Source organism: Misgurnus anguillicaudatus, chromosome 25, assembly GCF_027580225.2.
Source record: "Misgurnus anguillicaudatus chromosome 25, ASM2758022v2, whole genome shotgun sequence".
NCBI lineage: Eukaryota > Metazoa > Chordata > Actinopteri > Cypriniformes > Cobitidae > Misgurnus > Misgurnus anguillicaudatus.
In genome coordinates this window covers 33,616,347-33,633,748 of record NC_073361.2, presented here as the reverse complement: position 1 = coordinate 33,633,748, position 17,402 = coordinate 33,616,347, and the positions used below count along the sequence as shown (strand labels likewise).

Genomic DNA, 17,402 nt, shown 5'->3' with positions numbered 1-17,402 from the left:
CAACAGCTCATAAACCTTTAAATCTTTAAATAAAGTACATTTCATCTTTCCTTACACACTGCTAACTAGGGTTGAAAAGTTCTAGGAATTTTAAAGCTCCAGTGTGTACTTTTTTTAGTTAATTCTTAGCAAAAACCCATGTTTTCTTTCAAAAGTATGTGCTCATTCATGTGTAATTACTTCCAACCCACTAATCAAAGTATTCTCGTAAGTGTAGAATCTGCTATTTAAAATACATACCGCCGTAGCGGTCTCTGGCTGAATCCATGTTGTGCCTCCATCTTTGAAATACATTCGCCGACGAGGGACATTCCTGAAATTCAAGCTCCGCCTTTCGCGCTTTCAGAGTACACTCAAGCTGGCCGCGAGCTGAAGCCTACGGAGGTTGCATGTGTAGGCGGTATACGTCATCAAGACAGTCTTATTTCAGAATATTAACAATTATAAAGCTGACATTTATTCTTAGTTAATTGTAAATTGATGTAATATGCTTATGACTTGCGAATGTAATGCTCAGTTAATTTAAATAAACCAGGCTTGATGACGTATGCAGCCCGGATATGCGACCTGCGTTAGACTGAATCCTTCGGCCGCACGCCGTGATAAACCTGCTATCTAATGATTTTAAAGCCTGTTGAAGAACTATTCTCGAGGACATTAAAACAAGTCGCCAAGGAAGCGAAACAGGTATTTTAAACGACAACGCGACAGGAAAAACATCAAGACCAAAGTCAATATTGGAGTTAGTTTTCCAAGATGAGGCTCATTGGACTCAAGTTACTTTCTATCTTCACCACAGGTAATTCAGCATATTCGTTTACATCTATACAGTTTATGTTGTAAACTTGAAGTTTTATAGTTCCTTGGCTAACTATAGCATGGGTATGCGTAACACTTGTTAGTGTAAACATGCATGTGGTTTAATGTCTTGGAACAGCCACACGCCGTCTCTCCGCCCATTTATGTAATCTGAGGTACTGAGATAAATGTTTTTCATCTTTTCTGACCTCTAACACAAACACACGGTGTACAGCGCTATTTTTAGCCTTTCATTGATAAAAGCGTCTGATCTGCGCGTCTTTCGTTTCATTTTACAAGCGTGTGAAAGTTGAGCGATCTTATTTCACCAATATCAGAGAAAGCTCTTACATATACACGGACATGTAACGTTTACTTAAAACATAAGCATTGGACTCTGACATATTAGTTCGCGTCCATTTAAACCCTTCATTACTCTAGCTCATGAGTAAATGACAGGAGAGGAACTGGTCCACAGACCATCTCCTCAGTAATCTGAAGAGAAGCGGTCGAAAATGGACAAAAAGAGACGGATTTAAACACCAAGTGTAAACGTAATGTCTCTCTCTCGTCCACTTGTGATCTGATCGATGAAAACACATCTTAATACCAAGTTTAACAGCCCCTGTGATATTTTTCCTCGCGTGGATGAAAGAGGAGTGTTTAAGCTACGTTTATGATTGCTTTTTGTAACTTATGTGATTTTAAGCGGACATATCATGACAATCAGACTTTTTACATGTTTAACATAAATCTGTGTGCTTTGACGGATCACAGGCAAAGGACAATGCAAATTGTTCATTTTTTTCACTTGCTTTTTCTTTAGCTACTGGAAGCCATGTTAACCTTGGCATGACAGGGCCACCGTACTTGTTAAAACGCGTTCCGAATGGGGGGGGCTAGAAACTAATAATCAGTTGGTTGTCATATAGAGCTTTACCGCTAGATGGGAGTAGATCCTACACAGTGGGGCTTTAAGGCTTTAATTCTATTGGAATTAAAGGAAATATATGGGAATTAGCGTGAATATATGGAAATTAAAGGAAATATATTGTCGCTGTCTGATGAAAACCACGTATGTCCATTTTGGCGATTTTGAGATTTTTCGACGGATTGAATGTCCAGGTTCATTTCCGTATACAGTATGCTTCAGCTTCACATATCTAAATGGCCAATGAAAAGTTGTGAAATCATGTCATCTGATTTTCACGTATATACATTTGGTGTCAAAGCTGTCAATCACACCGCATATCTCCTGCCCTGTGGAAGCATCTCGCCGGTCTCATGAAGTTTCATCGAAGCTCAGCACTGGATAGCCGAATAAACATAGCCTGGTGAGACAATGACTTTCCTTCATCGAGGTAAACACTTCCCCCCTGACGTCTAGGAGTGACAAAATTACGGTAGGACTGTGCAAACAAAGAATCTGTCTAGCATTACTATGTCAGTGTATTGATTCATTGTCCCTTCATAGTTTGCAAGAGACATTTAATAAATGTATAATTAATATTAAATAAACTAAGCGTATTTAATAAACTAAGACGCAGGCTAATAATAAACTGAGTGTATTCATCTGTCAATATGAAACGCGACTTGGTCATTCTAATTAATGATCGGAAGAACGCGTATCGACCACCGTTACTGTAAAATATGCACGTATGTCCATTTAAACTCAATTTTGGTCAAATGTGGATTATATCATTACACTGGCAAGAATATGGTTACATGTAAAGATGATATGGGAATTGGTGGGAATATATGGGAACTGATGGGAATTAATTTGAACAAATTTTAAAAAATTGCAGAGTTGCCTATAACAGGGAACTTAATAAAATAAAATAAATAAATCCAGGCTTGATGAGCACAAGTATCAGTATACCTTGCATGCATGTCTGCTTATGACCAAACAAAATAAAAAAATTATTTATGTTTGTATATGATATAGTTTATATACATTTCAAAAATAATTCCCATAAATTCCAATACATTTCTGTTAAGTTTCCAATTTAGAATATTTCCAAAATTCTCCAGATTATATGTTCCCATGGAAAGTTTCCGGACATTTACTGTAAACTTTTTGCCCCTTTGCAACCCTCCTGCTAACAAACAGATCTGTGTGCACCTGTGGTCTTTACTGATAAGTCATACAGAGTCATACAGAAGTTAGTGGATATGAGTTTATTTTCACCGCTCTGCTCTGAACACCTGTACACGCTTCAGTTGAGAAGACAGCACTATTGATCTGTCCTGATGTGACTGTGTTCAAACCACTCGACCACTCCACAAAAACACACACATACACGCTGAACGTAACATATGTTGACTGAGGATGAATTATATCTATAATAAGACCATTCTGACATTTAACAAAGGCTGTGTTCAGAACTGCATCTCTGTCGTACAGCATTTATTTGTGCATGGTACATTTTATTTGCAAGCATTGCTTAACATTAAGAAAAATGTGCACTATCCAACAATGCTTTGCACTTGATTCATTTTCATTGTAATAAACAGATTGACTTCCATAGTAGGATGAACAAATACTATGTAAGTATTGTGATAAAAGACAATGAAGATATATTCATAAATAGTGGTAAGCACAGAGTTGATGGTTCCCACTAAATTCAATAGGATTTGTTTTTCCTACTATGGAAGTCAATGGTTTCCAAAAGCTGTGTGCTTATCATCATTTATATCAAAATATTTTCTTTTGTGTTCATCAGAAAAGAGAAACTCATACAGGTTTAGATCAACATGAGGATGAGTAAATTAAATGCAGAATTGGTGAACTATCACTTTTAACTGAGGTAGAATTTTGTGGAAGTGCTCAGTCACATGACGTTAACATCACACTCACCAGGTTTCCCACAGACAGCATCTTGTTGAACTCGTCTGTCATTGGATAATGCTCCAGTGCCATAAAGAGCGTATTGAGAACGATGCAGATGGTGATGGCCAGATCAAGAAAGGGATCCATCACCATAATCTTCATCCATTCCTTCAACTTCAGCCAGCTGGGACAACACGTCCACACCAGATACTTGTGTGCAAAACCGTACCAGCACGGGTGACACTTCTGCTGCGCCTCCTCTAGTTCTGTTGAAATAAACATTTATGTAAGGAATGGTTGACGACGGGCCATTGAATTATAAGAAAATAATGCACACCAAGGTGGTAATGCGGCACGACGCGAAGCGGAGTGCCGTTACACCGCAGGTGTGCATTGTTTTCAAATAATTCAAAGGACCGGAGTCAATTATTCCGCTTATACCACGGTTACCACAAACATTGCTCTGGTGCCTATTTTTAAGACAATTGAAAAGTTAGGTGTGCGGTTATCAAAAAAAATCAACACCCATGGAACATTTCTCAACCAATGAGAATACAGCATTCAACAGACCCGTGGTATAATATGTATTAACATTTACTGTTATGCATTGCCTTTAGTGGTATACTGTTTATAGAAAACCCACATAAAACTTCAATGTGATAACCCAAAAAAAGGATTAAATGAATAATTGTATTACTTTATTTATTCAATAATTTATAGTATTATTACAACATTTACATAACCTTGCCTCATTTAGTATATGCAGAACGTGAATATGCTAATTACAGTAGTCCCTGCCTCAGCTGGGACCATAGATATAAAAGTACATAGATGCTACGTTCTGTAGTACGTAGCTGTTAAGTCAGGTTTCACAATGCATACTTGAGCTGCATCATTTTTTGAAATATTTTTTATCACTGATGATAACATGTTACAGCATTCACACTGGACGTGTAAGAAGCGTGTTTACATCAAAAAGTAGATCTGTGAAAGTTGAAAGTTGGATTTATTTTAGAGTAAAGTAAAAATAAATATATTATTTAATGGCCATAATTAAATGTCCACATAGTGTAACTGATTAAATATTGTGAAACAGGTCAGAACAAAAGTCTTAAGGTTTGTTTTTTTCTACTCCACCGAGATTAACACAAGCATGACCGAAGTAGATGTTCGTGCAGAACAAACAATACAAACAGACAGTTCCTGCATCTATGGCATTAATGTGCTACAAACTCCTGCGATGAGCTGAATGCTGGTGTCGTTCTCCACAGCGGGTCCGGTCGACCCGTCACAATTCATCTCATCATACAGACGAGAAACTGACCAGCAAACAGACCTTCAGCTAAACCAAAAGGATCCAAACACGCCAACTGGAGAACACATTCGGCTCATCGTCGCTTTGTAATACTTGAGTACACTAACATTCACAATAACATGAATGAGTCCATTCAATTCTTGTATAAAAATACCACGGTACACAGGTAAAGAGCACATCAGAGCACTTGTGCAACATGTCAGCATTGACAAATAAAACACCAAGCGTTCTTCAGCAATCTACCGTACCTGTGTTTGTCACCTGACATCATGCGCTCATTACAGTAAATTCAGCCCGCTACTGTCCTGCCGTGTCAGCGTTCACATACGTGATAATAAGGATTGGCATTTTCACATGCTAGCAGATCTAATCTCAGTACAGCCATCTTCTGTTAGCAACTTTTGTGCTGACCAATCCAATGAGAAAAATAAGGGGCAATTTTGTTAATACGTGACATTTTCTCAGCGAAGGAGTCCTCTGTTTATTTTTTAAAATAACACCTATACGAAAAAATATATCTCAGTTGTGTCTTCTAATCAGCACTGAGATTAAACAGAGAACAAATGGAGATGTTTCAACACTATCTCATGGCAATTTGTTCATATTTTATGAGGTGGCTAATTCGTACAATCACATGCGTACATTATTGTACATTTTGCTTTTGTTTCTGTGACTTTGGGGCAGGGTTTCGTTATTGTTTTTTATGATTTTGTTAAACTAAATTAGTACAAATTCATACAAATTAGCCAACTCGTAAAATATGTACGAGTTCTCGTGAGATCACGCTGGATGTTTGCTAAAGCACACCATTTTTTTCCTATGAAAGCACAGATTGACATCACTAACTTTGTTGTAAACGAATAAATGATTCAACTGTAATGCTACGTACATACCATATCGTGTTACTTGCTCTAGATTACTCACGGGATTTAACTTCGTGTCATGCAAATTTTTCGCTCAAGTTGAGCGAATATTTGAGTTGAATATTTTTTACTTGGGCGAAGACGCGTTTGAGGCAAATAGCGCGTATTTTCACGGTAAACGCGCCCCCCATATCACATCATTCGCATCGGCCCACGCATCGGTCTGATCGCGTCTTTGCATTGACTTTGTATGTAATCTAATCGCGGATATCGTTGAACTCGCGTCTGATGTAAACCCACAATAAGGAGTCACAAGAGTAGGGCTGCATAGCGATTAATCGTGAATAATCATTTGCAGAATAAAAGTTCTTGTTTACAACACACATATAAAAGAAAAATATATTTATATATTACGTATACGTACGTTATCCTACATGCATGTCTGTGTATTTATATTATATATATATATCGTCGCTGCCTGATGAAACTCACGTATGTCCAAAACGGTTACTTTTCAGAAAGTGAAAAAAACACCGTATATCAAAAGCAGTTGAATGTAGCGTTGTCATACTTGGTACGGCATATTTACATGTAACCATATTCTTGCCAGTGTCATGATATAATCCACATTTGACCAAAATTGAGTTTAAATGGACATGCGTGCATATTTTACAGTAACTTTGATCGATACGCGTTCTTCCGATCATTAATTAGAATGGCCAAAGTCGCGTTTCATATTGACAGATGAATACGCTCAGTTTATTAAATAGCCTACGTCTTAGTTAAATACGCTTACTTTATTTAATATTAATTATAAGTGTATTAAATGTCTCTTGCAAACCATTAAGGGACAATGAATCAATACACTGACATGGTAATGCTACACAACAGGGGCGTCAGTTTGTGTTGAAAAGTGGTGGGGACAAAAGATCTTATAAAAACATTGCTGCAGGACGGGAAAAATATTGAATAACGCGCATCAAAAATGGGCATAGCGTAGGCCAGTCAACAACAAGAAAATACTCAGCATAAATTTATAAACCCTCAACAATGTCGAATGCACACATCACACATGTAACAGTCCCTGCAACACCAGCTCAACCGAACAATGCCAAAGCACCATACCGTAGAAAACAGCAGCGCGTTTAATAAATGATTACAATGAATTTCATTACACATGTACAAGAAAACACACCATAAGCATACAACACAACACATGTGAGACTAGACCACAAAACCAGTCTTAAGCATCGCTTGATTTTTCAGAACATTTTAACCAAATGCTTTCAAAAAGTGGTGGGGACATCCCCAGCGTAAATATCACCAATGCTAGACAGATACTTTGTTTGCACAGTCCTGCCGTAATTAAGTAACTCCTAGATGTTAGTCTGGCGTCCGGGGGAAACGTTTACCTCGAAGGAAAGTCATTGTCATGTTTATTCGGCTATATCCAGTGCATAGGTTCGATGAAACTTTACGAGACCGGCGAGATGCTTCACAGGCGGAAGATATGCGGCGTGATTGACAGCTTTGACACCAAACGGGTACGTGAAAATCAGATGACATGATTTCACAAGTTTTCATTGGCTATTTAGGTATGTGACGCATACTGTATATGGAAATGAACCTGGACATTCAATCTGTCGAAAAATCTCAAAATCGGCAAAATGAACATACGTGAGTTTCATCGGACAGCGACGATATATATATATATATATTATATATAATTATTATACACAGTAAACACACATACTGTATATAATGTAAACAAAAACGTTTATTCTGCAATTAGTCACGATTAGTCGCGATTAATTGCTATGCAGCCCTACACAAGATTCTCATAACATCTTAAAGAAATATTTCACACAAAGACATAAACAGCACAGCAAAGTTAGTTTATCTGAAATAAGGTGTGATGTTACGAATCCGCTTTTACAGTATAGCAGGATCGTCAAGACCTGAAAATATATATATCACCTATCAGCTTCTACAGACTGTTCTTCTAAAACACTTTCTCTCCCAATGCACAGACACTAGAAGAACACAATGTTATCATGTTATTTCATGTGTAAGACAGCTCAGGACAGAATCTCTCCAGGTGATGTCACAGTCTGTCCGTGTCCTGACGCAGCAGTGGTGGAGAAGGTTACACCTTTACCCTGTAAACAACAGCGAGTGACATCTCTCACGGGATGATATTAACCATGAGCAGATGGAGACGCTCCGGCTGTCCTCGCACGCACCTCACAGCAGAAGATTTCAAGTGGGTTTTTGATCACATGGGGTCATCGTTTCAGGGCTAACATCTCATCATGTTTTCAGCGTTGTCTCTGTTATAAGTTTGTTTTGGTTTATTTGTGTGACTCTCTTACCTTCCATGGCGTCAGTGATGTAGCTGGTGGCACTAAGGGCTCGGTCTCGCCTCTCCTGGGGCAGTTGGGGCAGAAGCATACTGCTCAGTTCATTGGTGGAGTTGTGTCCCTGTGAGATACAAAAAAAATCACTCAATCATTCATATGATTTTTCACAATATATACAAATGAACTCGACTAAACAATAACATTATATGACAATTAAACTCTAAAGAAACTCTTTTATTTAAAACTTTTTTATTGATCCAGAGTGATCACTGTAACACTGTTGCGGGTGGTTGCCAGGGCACTGCTACAGTAGGTGGTTTCTAAGGTGTTCTGGGTATTTTCTAGAACGTTGCTATGCGGTTGCTAAGGTGTTCTGGGTGTTTTCAAGAGCGTTGCTGTGCGGTTGCTAAGGTGTTCCGAGTGTTTTCTAGATCATTGCTGTACGGTTGCTAAGGTGTTCCGAGTGTTTTCTAGAGCATTGCTGTGCGGTTGCTAAGGTGTTCCATGTGTTTTCTAGAGCATTGCTGTGCGGTTGCTAAGGTGTTCCATGTGTTTTCTAGAGCATTGCTGTGCGGTTGCTAAGGTGTTCCATGTGTTTTCTAGAGCATTGCTGTGCGGTTGCTAAGGTGTTCCGAGTGTTTTCTAGAGCATTGCTGTGCGGTTGCTAAGGTGTTCCGAGTGTTTTCTAGAGCATTGCTGTGCGGTTGCTAAGGTGTTCCATGTGTTTTCTAGAGCATTGCTGTGCGGTTGCTAAGGTGTTCCATGTGTTTTCTAGAGCATTGCTGTGCGGTTGCTAAGGTGTTCCGAGTGTTTTCTAGAGCATTGCTGTGCGGTTGCTAAGGTGTTCCATGTGTTTTCTAGAGCATTGCTGTGCGGTTGCTAAGGTGTTCCATGTGTTTTCTAGAGCATTGCTGTGTGGTTGCTAATGTGTTCCAGGTGTTTTCTACAACGTTGCTGTGCGGTTGCTATGGTGTTCCGGGTGTTTTCTAAAGCGCTGCTGTGCGGTTGCAAAGGTGTTCTGGGTATTTTCTAGAGCATTGCTATGCAGTTGCTAAGGTGTTACGGGTGTTTTCTAGAGCATTGCTATGCGGTTGCTATGGTGTTACGGGTATTTTCTAGAGCATTGCTATGCAGTTGCTAAGGTGTTCCGGGTGCTTACTAGAGGGTTGCTATGTGGTTGCTATTGTGTTACGGGTGTTTTTTAGAGCATTGCTATGCAGTTGCTATGGTGTTACGGGTGTTTTCTAGAGCATTGCTATGCAGTTGCTAAGGTGTTCCAGGTGCTTTCTAGAGCGTTGCTATGCAGTTGCAAAGGTGTTCTGGGTGTTTTCTAGCTTGTTGCTATGCAGTCACTAAGGTGCTCTGGTTGGTTTCTAGCGTGTTGCTCTGTGGTCTATAGGTGCTCTGGTCGGTTTTGTGTTACTATGCAGTCGCTAAGGTGTTCTGATCAGTTTCTAACATGTTAATTTGCGGTCACTAAAGTGCTTTGATTGGTTTCTAGCGTGTTGCTATGTGGTCTATAGGTGCTGTGGTCGGTTTTGTGTTACTATGCGGTCGCTAAGGTGTTCTGATCAGTTTCTAACATGTTAATTTGCGGTCACTAAGGTGCTTTGATTGGTTTCTAGCGTGTTGCTATGCGTCCTCTAGGTGCTCTGGTCGGTTTCTTGTTACTATGCGGTCGCTAATTTGCGGAGCGTTTTTTCGAGTTTTAATATGTGGTCACTAAGTTGCTCTGGTCGGTTTCTAGCATGTTACTGTGTAGATGCTAAAGTCTTCAGGGTAGTTTATACCATGTTACTATGCGGTTGCTAAGCTGTTATGTGCAGTTTCAAGCGTATTACTACTATGCGGAGGCTAAGGTCTTTAGTGTAGTTTGTACTGTGTTACTGTACTATGGAGTTGCTAGGGTGTTCGGTGTTGTTTCCCAGTGGCTGTTTCTCAATTCCAAGAACGCAAAGAACGGACTTGCGTCCTCGTGGAGATCGGTCTTGCCAGGCGACCTTGGAAGAACGAACTCGGAAGTTTTGCCGCAATGACTTCTGGGGCGTAAAGCGATTTCAGCAAGTCTGCACTCGATGCATCCTAGGGTGTTCTGAGTAGTTGCTAGGAAAAGTAAAGTCTGAACAAAAGTAAAATGTCTCTTAAACAAGACACGCTATCAGAAGATAATTCATGCATGTTGACGTTTACCTTTAGTAACCTGGCAGATGCTTTTATCCAAAATGACTTACAGGGCAATATAAGGCATACAGTACACTGTATCAGTATGTGTGTTCTTTGGGGATCGAACCCCTATGACCTTAGAACAAAAAGTTTAATTCTAGAGTTTCTGTGTTTATTCAAATCACAAACTTTGAGTAATAGTACCAGTGATGACTAAAATCTGCACACACACACTGACAATACAGCAATAACCTGTACATGTATTTTGGTAAGAGGTGATATTATGGGAAATCTGTTTGTGAAAAGTGTAAATTTGTGTCAAAGCTTTGTTTTGTAATTGTTTGCTGTAAATCACACTGCTGTGGTTTTATTATGAGTGTTTGATATGATGGTGGTCTATAACAATGACCCTCTGATTGTATAATGCGTTTCTGATCACAGGTAATCAAAGGTATGACGCAGGAACGCTTTATCACAGCCCACCAAAAACACCCACTCCGACTGGAAAACACCACTGCGCCTTCCTGCCAACCCTTATTCAACATCTGTTGCTATGTTACCGTGACTTCATCGTCAAGACAACAGGGTTTCCATGCATCACTCGATGAATGCAGACAGTTTTAGACAGCTTTAAGAGTATGTCTGATATTTCTGGCTGTGTGCTTTTATTTTCACTGCACAAAAACATGAATGTAAAAGCTCAAATGTCTGATAGGGAAAAAGGGAGAGCACTTTAACATTTTGAAGAAAGCACTGAAATTAAATGGAGAACAAACTGAGACTTTAGCTGAAGTAATCTCACGTGCATCTCATCTACTATAAGGTTTACATTAGAGATCTTGCAGACTTTTTTGTCATGCAACCCATATGTCGTATGTGCATGCAAACATGTAACATTATAGTGTACAGGAAATAAGCTGCAATATATGAGATAACATGAAACTTTATAGAAATATAGCAGATTTTAATTATATTTATATATCATGTATAGATCCAGGGTGACTTGTGTTACATGTTTTCTATCATGTTGTTTTCTGATTTACAGGACTTACTGGAGTAAAATCACACTTACACTTTCCTCTTTGACCTTCTCCATGGTGCACGCTGGTATTGGCAGAGGAGACAGCGGCCCCTGACCTGAGACTCCGTTCTGCTCGATGGCGACAAACAGTTTCCCGTTGATGTTGAGACTGGGAAAGAAAAACTGTGAGGTGTGACTGCAGGTACTCTGTGCGCTCGTCCGCCGCCGGTTCCAGGGCAATGCCAGCGATCCGCCCCGACTGTCCGAATCTCCGTGATTGCTAAACTCGTCGTCTGCAAAATCCAGCTCCGAGTTCTTGTGAGGTGGTCGAAAATTAAAGATGCTGACCTGACTTTCACGCCTGGCCCGCAGGGAGAGAGTTCGGACCAACAGAGAACGTGTCTGCTAGGAAAAACTTTCAATTACTTTATCACATTATTTGTAAATATTATTTGCATGAATTACTTTCTTACTTAGTATTTTTGTTTTATTTTAAGTACAAATATCTAAAAATTCTTAAAATCAAAATATATTTTCTTGATGAACAAAATCAAGAATTAAGTGTAAGAAAAAAGTTCTTTAACATAATTTTTTTGCATGTTTTAACCACAAATTCACTTAAATTTTATGTTTTTTTGTCTAAAAACTAGACTTATTTTTTTAGGTCTTGATTCTTAGAATTTTTAGATATTTGTATTAAAACAAGACAAAATACTAAGTAAGAAAGTCATTTTCGGCAGTGTATGATATATAAAATAGTTTACCTTCATTCCCTCTATAGTGTCCAGCTTTGCGTTTTTGTCATTACTGCAATCTTCTGTTCCCTCCGACATCGGCCTCGAGATTTTCCTCCGGTCCAGATTCCCTCGGTTGTCTTGTGAGAAGAAGGGCGACACATTTTCGGTCAAAATGGATTCGGTTTCCTGTGCTTTCTGAGCCGCCTGCAGACATCAGACCACAAAACATCAAGAATCTGTGTTCACAAAGTTGACCCGTGTAGATAATGTGATACCCTTTAACTAGATCCACAAACTGCTTGAAGTATTTTGTTCAAAATCTGAAGTTATGCAGTAAAGTGCATCTGACAGCCGATCTTACGACTGATGTACCTGCTGCTGTTCTTTCTTCAGCTGTTCCATGGCCATCTGAAACTCCTGTTCTTTCTGTAGGGCTTCAGCGATGGTGGCCTGGTTCTGCTCTTCGTAGGCCATGGCCACCACGGCCAGGATCAGATTCACCAGATAGAAAGAACCCAGAAAGATCACCACCACAAAAAACACCATGTACGCTTTTCCTGCCGACCGTAGCGTCTGTTAGTAAACAAGAAACCAGAAAAGCCGTCAGCAACATGTAAGGATGATTACATCACACTTGATGTTCTGCTCGTATAGCTTTTTTTAATGATGTATCATTACAGTAGCTATGTTTTCATCACCCTGCTTTTATGTGGATTTTGAAGTATTGCAAAAATAAAAAAGCCAAATTTAGAGAAAATTCCCCTAATTCGCAAAAATGTTTTTGCGCTCGCTTGAGGTGGTTTTTGTTTTGTGCGAATAGATGGAGATGGAAACGCATTTGCCGAATAAATTCTGACTTGGCAAACATTTAACCCACGTGACAAATTGGCTCCTTCAGCTGATGGTCTTGACAAGAACTGGAATGTTTTATGAAGCAACTGCAAAGGTTTAAAGCAACGGGTACATGGGCAACAAAACCACAGCTACACACCGCAAGTTGAAACCGGTTCTATTTGTGCACGTCTGGTACAGCTCAAAAAGTTAAAAGCTGTATTACAGCACCGGTCTAAACACATATATACAGCATATGAACAAAAAATTCCACTAGACCCTATATATATGTTGTTTTTCTTGGGAAAATACAAAATTCAAGTTTACTGACAAATGGCACATGTATGGAAGCCCATTTCCGCCACATAAGAAAAAAAATCGAAATTATGAGATAAAAAGTCAAAATTCTGAGCTAAAATGTCAATGTTAAAGTCATAATTTCTACTTTTCGTCTCATAATTTTGACTTTTAAAGTCATAATTTCGATTTTTAATCATATTATTTTGACTTAGAAAGTCATAATTTCAACTTTTATCTCATAATTATAATTTACCGGTCTATATATTTTTTCTTAAGTAGGGGAAATGGGCTTCCTGACACAGGATCCTCAGCCACAGACCTATCATCACTACTCCGCTTATTTAATTAACGGTATAGGTTATTGCTTAGTTTGTTTACTGCTGGTTACTAGGTTACCAATACCACCATTATCCGTTTGAAAACTGGATAGAAATGCACCTAATTTAAACTAGTTTTCTTTTCTGTTTTTGCAAACTTTAAAAAGATTTGCTTCATGTTTGGATGGAAACCCAGGTGATATTCTTTTTGGCGTAAAACATGCAATACACAAAAGTGCTTGAAAAGTTTTTGAAAGTAATGCCTTAGAAGAACCAATTTTGGTTCCTCAAAATCCATTCATTTTGTTTCTTTTTCTTATCTGAAGTACCTTTTGTGAAACAGAAAGGTTCTTCAGATGTTAACGGTTCTTTTTTGGAACCATTCAGCCAAAAATGGTTCTTCTATGGTATCATGAAGCACCTTCATTTTAAGATTGTAAAGTCATAGAAATGAATGTCAGTAGCTGTACAGCACATTTAACAGCAATGCTGAACATGTCTGAATATTAGAAAATGTCTGAGTGGAGAATTGACACTGACGTGATGATAGAGGTTTTCCCAGTAATCTTGAGTCATCAGTCTGAAGAGCGAGAGAAAAGCCCAGCCAAAGGTGTCAAAGCTTGTGTAGCCGTAGTTTGGATTTCGTCCTGTCTTCAAACATTCATAACCATCCGGACATTTCCTGCAGACAACAGAAATAACATCATTTTAAGACCTTGTGATGTTTTCTCTTTTTAATGCCAGCTTCAATGGCTGTTCATGACAAAATTTGTGAGGTTAGCGTACTTAAAGTCTTCCTGTAGTTGATCATTTTATTACTTAAAACACATCTTTCAGCATCATAATAGCAGATGGAAAAGTTTTTCCTTCAAAACAACTTAAATGTACCTATACCAATGGCTCGTGTAGTATACGTGGATCTATGAATATGCAAATTAGTGCCCGCCTCTACTCTTTCACACAACACCTCGGACCATAGATATATATGTAAATAGATGCTACATTCGTAATACTAAGCAATGGCGTTGAATGATGAATTTGCACATGGTTTGTCTTAAATCATATTAAAAACACCTCATATACATATAAACAAAAATAAAAACTTGATTTTCACCACGGTGCGAATGTTCAGAATAAATATTTAATATTTTTCACTTTTCAGGGGGAAACCAAAAATATTGAATGCACTCAATGGCCCAAGTTTTAGTCCAATATAAAGCTCTGTAAAACGAGACCGTCCTTCCGTTTAATACCACCGGCACCGACTGCTGACAACAGGAGCTCATAGCAGATCATGATTCATGACTAAAAGCTATTTAAGGCAGTTTAAAAAAAGAAGGAGCCATTTAATATTTTCTGCCTTCTTGTTTACATAGGAACTACGTCAGCATGAGGAAACCTGTCGAAACTTCTCATGGGGTTTTTAATTCCAGTCTTAAGTGAGCAATTGAATTGAAATAACAATCCAAGTTACTGCATCAATATTTTAAAAACTTTGAGAGAGCCTATCAAGAGTTGAAAGAGGTCAAAGTGAGACCAATTAGATGTTCAGATGAACCTATGACTAAATGTCACGTGATCACATGACACATGAAGTTCTCTGCCGGTCAGACCGGTGGGCACGAGAGGCTGGTGGCGCCAGCGGTTGTACCCATTCCTAAGGCCCCTGCCAGGCATCTCTTACCAGTCTCGGGCAGGCGGCAAGCGCCTCTCAGCAGGCTGGCATGCTGAAAGTGTGAGGGTGTGGGTGACGGACGCTATCGCACTCAGACACCTCGCAGTGTCCCTGAAGGACGTGCTAATGGACGGGACCCACTTCAATTCGATTTGGACGTGAGCCTTGGACCCCAGACACACTGATATCAACTGCGGTTTCCTTTCTTGAGCAGGCACATAATATCAGAATGTGCCCTCGGACCCAAACCCATGAGACAGCCAGTATTCACTGCTGTTTATGACTTAACAAACTGCTCATGTTCAATCATTCATATTCTATATACAGGGTACCAATAAAAATTGTGTTCTTGATGTTTGTCTTGTTGTTTCTATTAAAAAACATACAGAAAACACGTTTTATTTACTAGAGAGCTATATTTATAAACATATTAAGACTTTTGTTTTTTTTTAAACGAGAATAGAATCTTAAAAGTGTTTTTTCTTACCCCATTGGCTATTAGTTTGTCTCATTGCGCAGGGCAATCCAAATGTCGCGAATTGGGAGGCATGATGTAGTGAAATCATGCTATTCGCCTCAAACACATCTTTGCGCAAGTTGAAATAATTAACTTATGCTTTGTACACACAAAACACGAAGCATCGGGTTACTTGCTCCAAATTACTCACGGGATTTAACTTCGTGTCATGTGAATTTTTCACATTGTTGACTACTTTTCAACTTGCGCAATGAGGCGTTTAATGTGAATTGTGCATGTTTTCGCTGCAATTTGCGTCATTTGCATCGCCCAGCACGAGTTTGCATCTATTCGCGTCTTTGCATTGACTTTGTATGTATTCTACTCGCGCAGATCAATGAATTGGCATTTGGTGTGTTCGCCTCATTACTTTTATTATAGTACTTGGTAAAGTCAAATAATTACCACACAATTTCTAAAGTTGTTTAACTTGCTTTAAGGAATATCTGTATGTAGAAAACAAGACAAAAATACAGATTAAGAAAATTATTCTTGTCTCTATCAGTGATCTTAAGGTGTTCGGTAAAGATGGCTACTGATCCCAAACTGAAACCAGTCGGAGAATTTGGAGAAGCCCATTTCACTCAGCACAATGGCAGATGTGATCACATTGCAGGAGCACAAAGCATTTTGGCAGAATCTATTTTGGGCGCTGGTGCCCGCTGCCTGGTTAGGGTCGCGAGAATTAGAAACAAAGACGTGGTCAAGCCGGATTGACTTTAGGAATTTCTGTTTAGTGCCGAGCGTGTAAACCAATATTGGGGCTTGCGTGTTGTTTCTGCATCACAGCCCTGTCTGAATAACTGTTATGATGTTATGAGCCAAGATGTACTCAAGGTTTCTTCCTCAGGGAGTCTGATCTCTAAACACTTCCAGATCAGGTGGCACTTCTGATCCACTGGAGTGGCATAACCAAGATTAAACGGATCACCATAACGCAATACATCAACTATTAACATTAAGAGGAGCTTCGGATGATGAGAACTTGATGCTTTCTTATCTAAACATGCTGTTGATACATAGAAGTAATGTAGACATGTAAATATATACCAACAGCTGATGTGATACGATTCAATGTCAGACATCTAATCAACAATTAACATTTCCAAGTTTTTAGTTGAAAAGATTTTATTGTGGTTCAAGCACATCTGATGACTCTTCTGCATGCATTGATGTTTGTGAGTTTTGAATTCATTGTCATTGGAAATTTGACAAGACACGAACATCTGAACAATGATATCACAAAACGTTTAATAACCTCCGTCCTCCAGAGAAATTTAAGCCAGACCATATATAGGAGAAGTCGAATTAAGGAGGGAGGTCAGCAAAAATCTCAAACTTTCATGCAGTAGTTGGCAGAAAGCCTGAGACAGAAGCCTTGGAGGTGGGTTAGAGAAGGTTCAACAGATCTGCGGTCAGCAGCAGCGAGGTGAAACAGGGTGAACGTGTTGTGTTGTTTATAAAACGCCGTCAGGCTTCGTCTCAGGTTTCTATCCAGGTTCACAAGGTGACCAGAAAACTCGGGCTGCACACTAACAATGGCTAAAATAAGATGACTGGATTAATTCAACTAATTGATCCCACAGGGGGGAAAATCAACAAAGGAAACAAACAGACTGATGTAGAGAACAGCAAGAGTCAAACCTACATATAGAGACGTTCATCATATCAATAA

At 39.0% G+C, this 17,402-nt stretch overlaps 1 protein-coding gene across 1 annotated transcript in view; it reads right to left on the bottom strand.

Annotated features, from left to right (window-relative positions):
* The window catches only part of scn5lab (sodium channel, voltage gated, type V-like, alpha b), a 126,841-nt gene that overhangs the window by 61,600 nt on the left and 47,839 nt on the right, over positions 1-17,402 (bottom strand). The window contains exons 9-14 of the mRNA XM_073863598.1: positions 14,076-14,217; positions 12,460-12,660; positions 12,115-12,291; positions 11,402-11,752; positions 8,179-8,287; positions 3,656-3,894 (exon numbers count right to left, since the gene is read on the bottom strand). Of these exons, the coding sequence (XP_073719699.1) occupies positions 3,656-3,894; positions 8,179-8,287; positions 11,402-11,752; positions 12,115-12,291; positions 12,460-12,660; positions 14,076-14,217 (1,219 nt within the window). The remainder of the gene's footprint in view (positions 1-3,655; positions 3,895-8,178; positions 8,288-11,401; positions 11,753-12,114; positions 12,292-12,459; positions 12,661-14,075; positions 14,218-17,402) is intronic.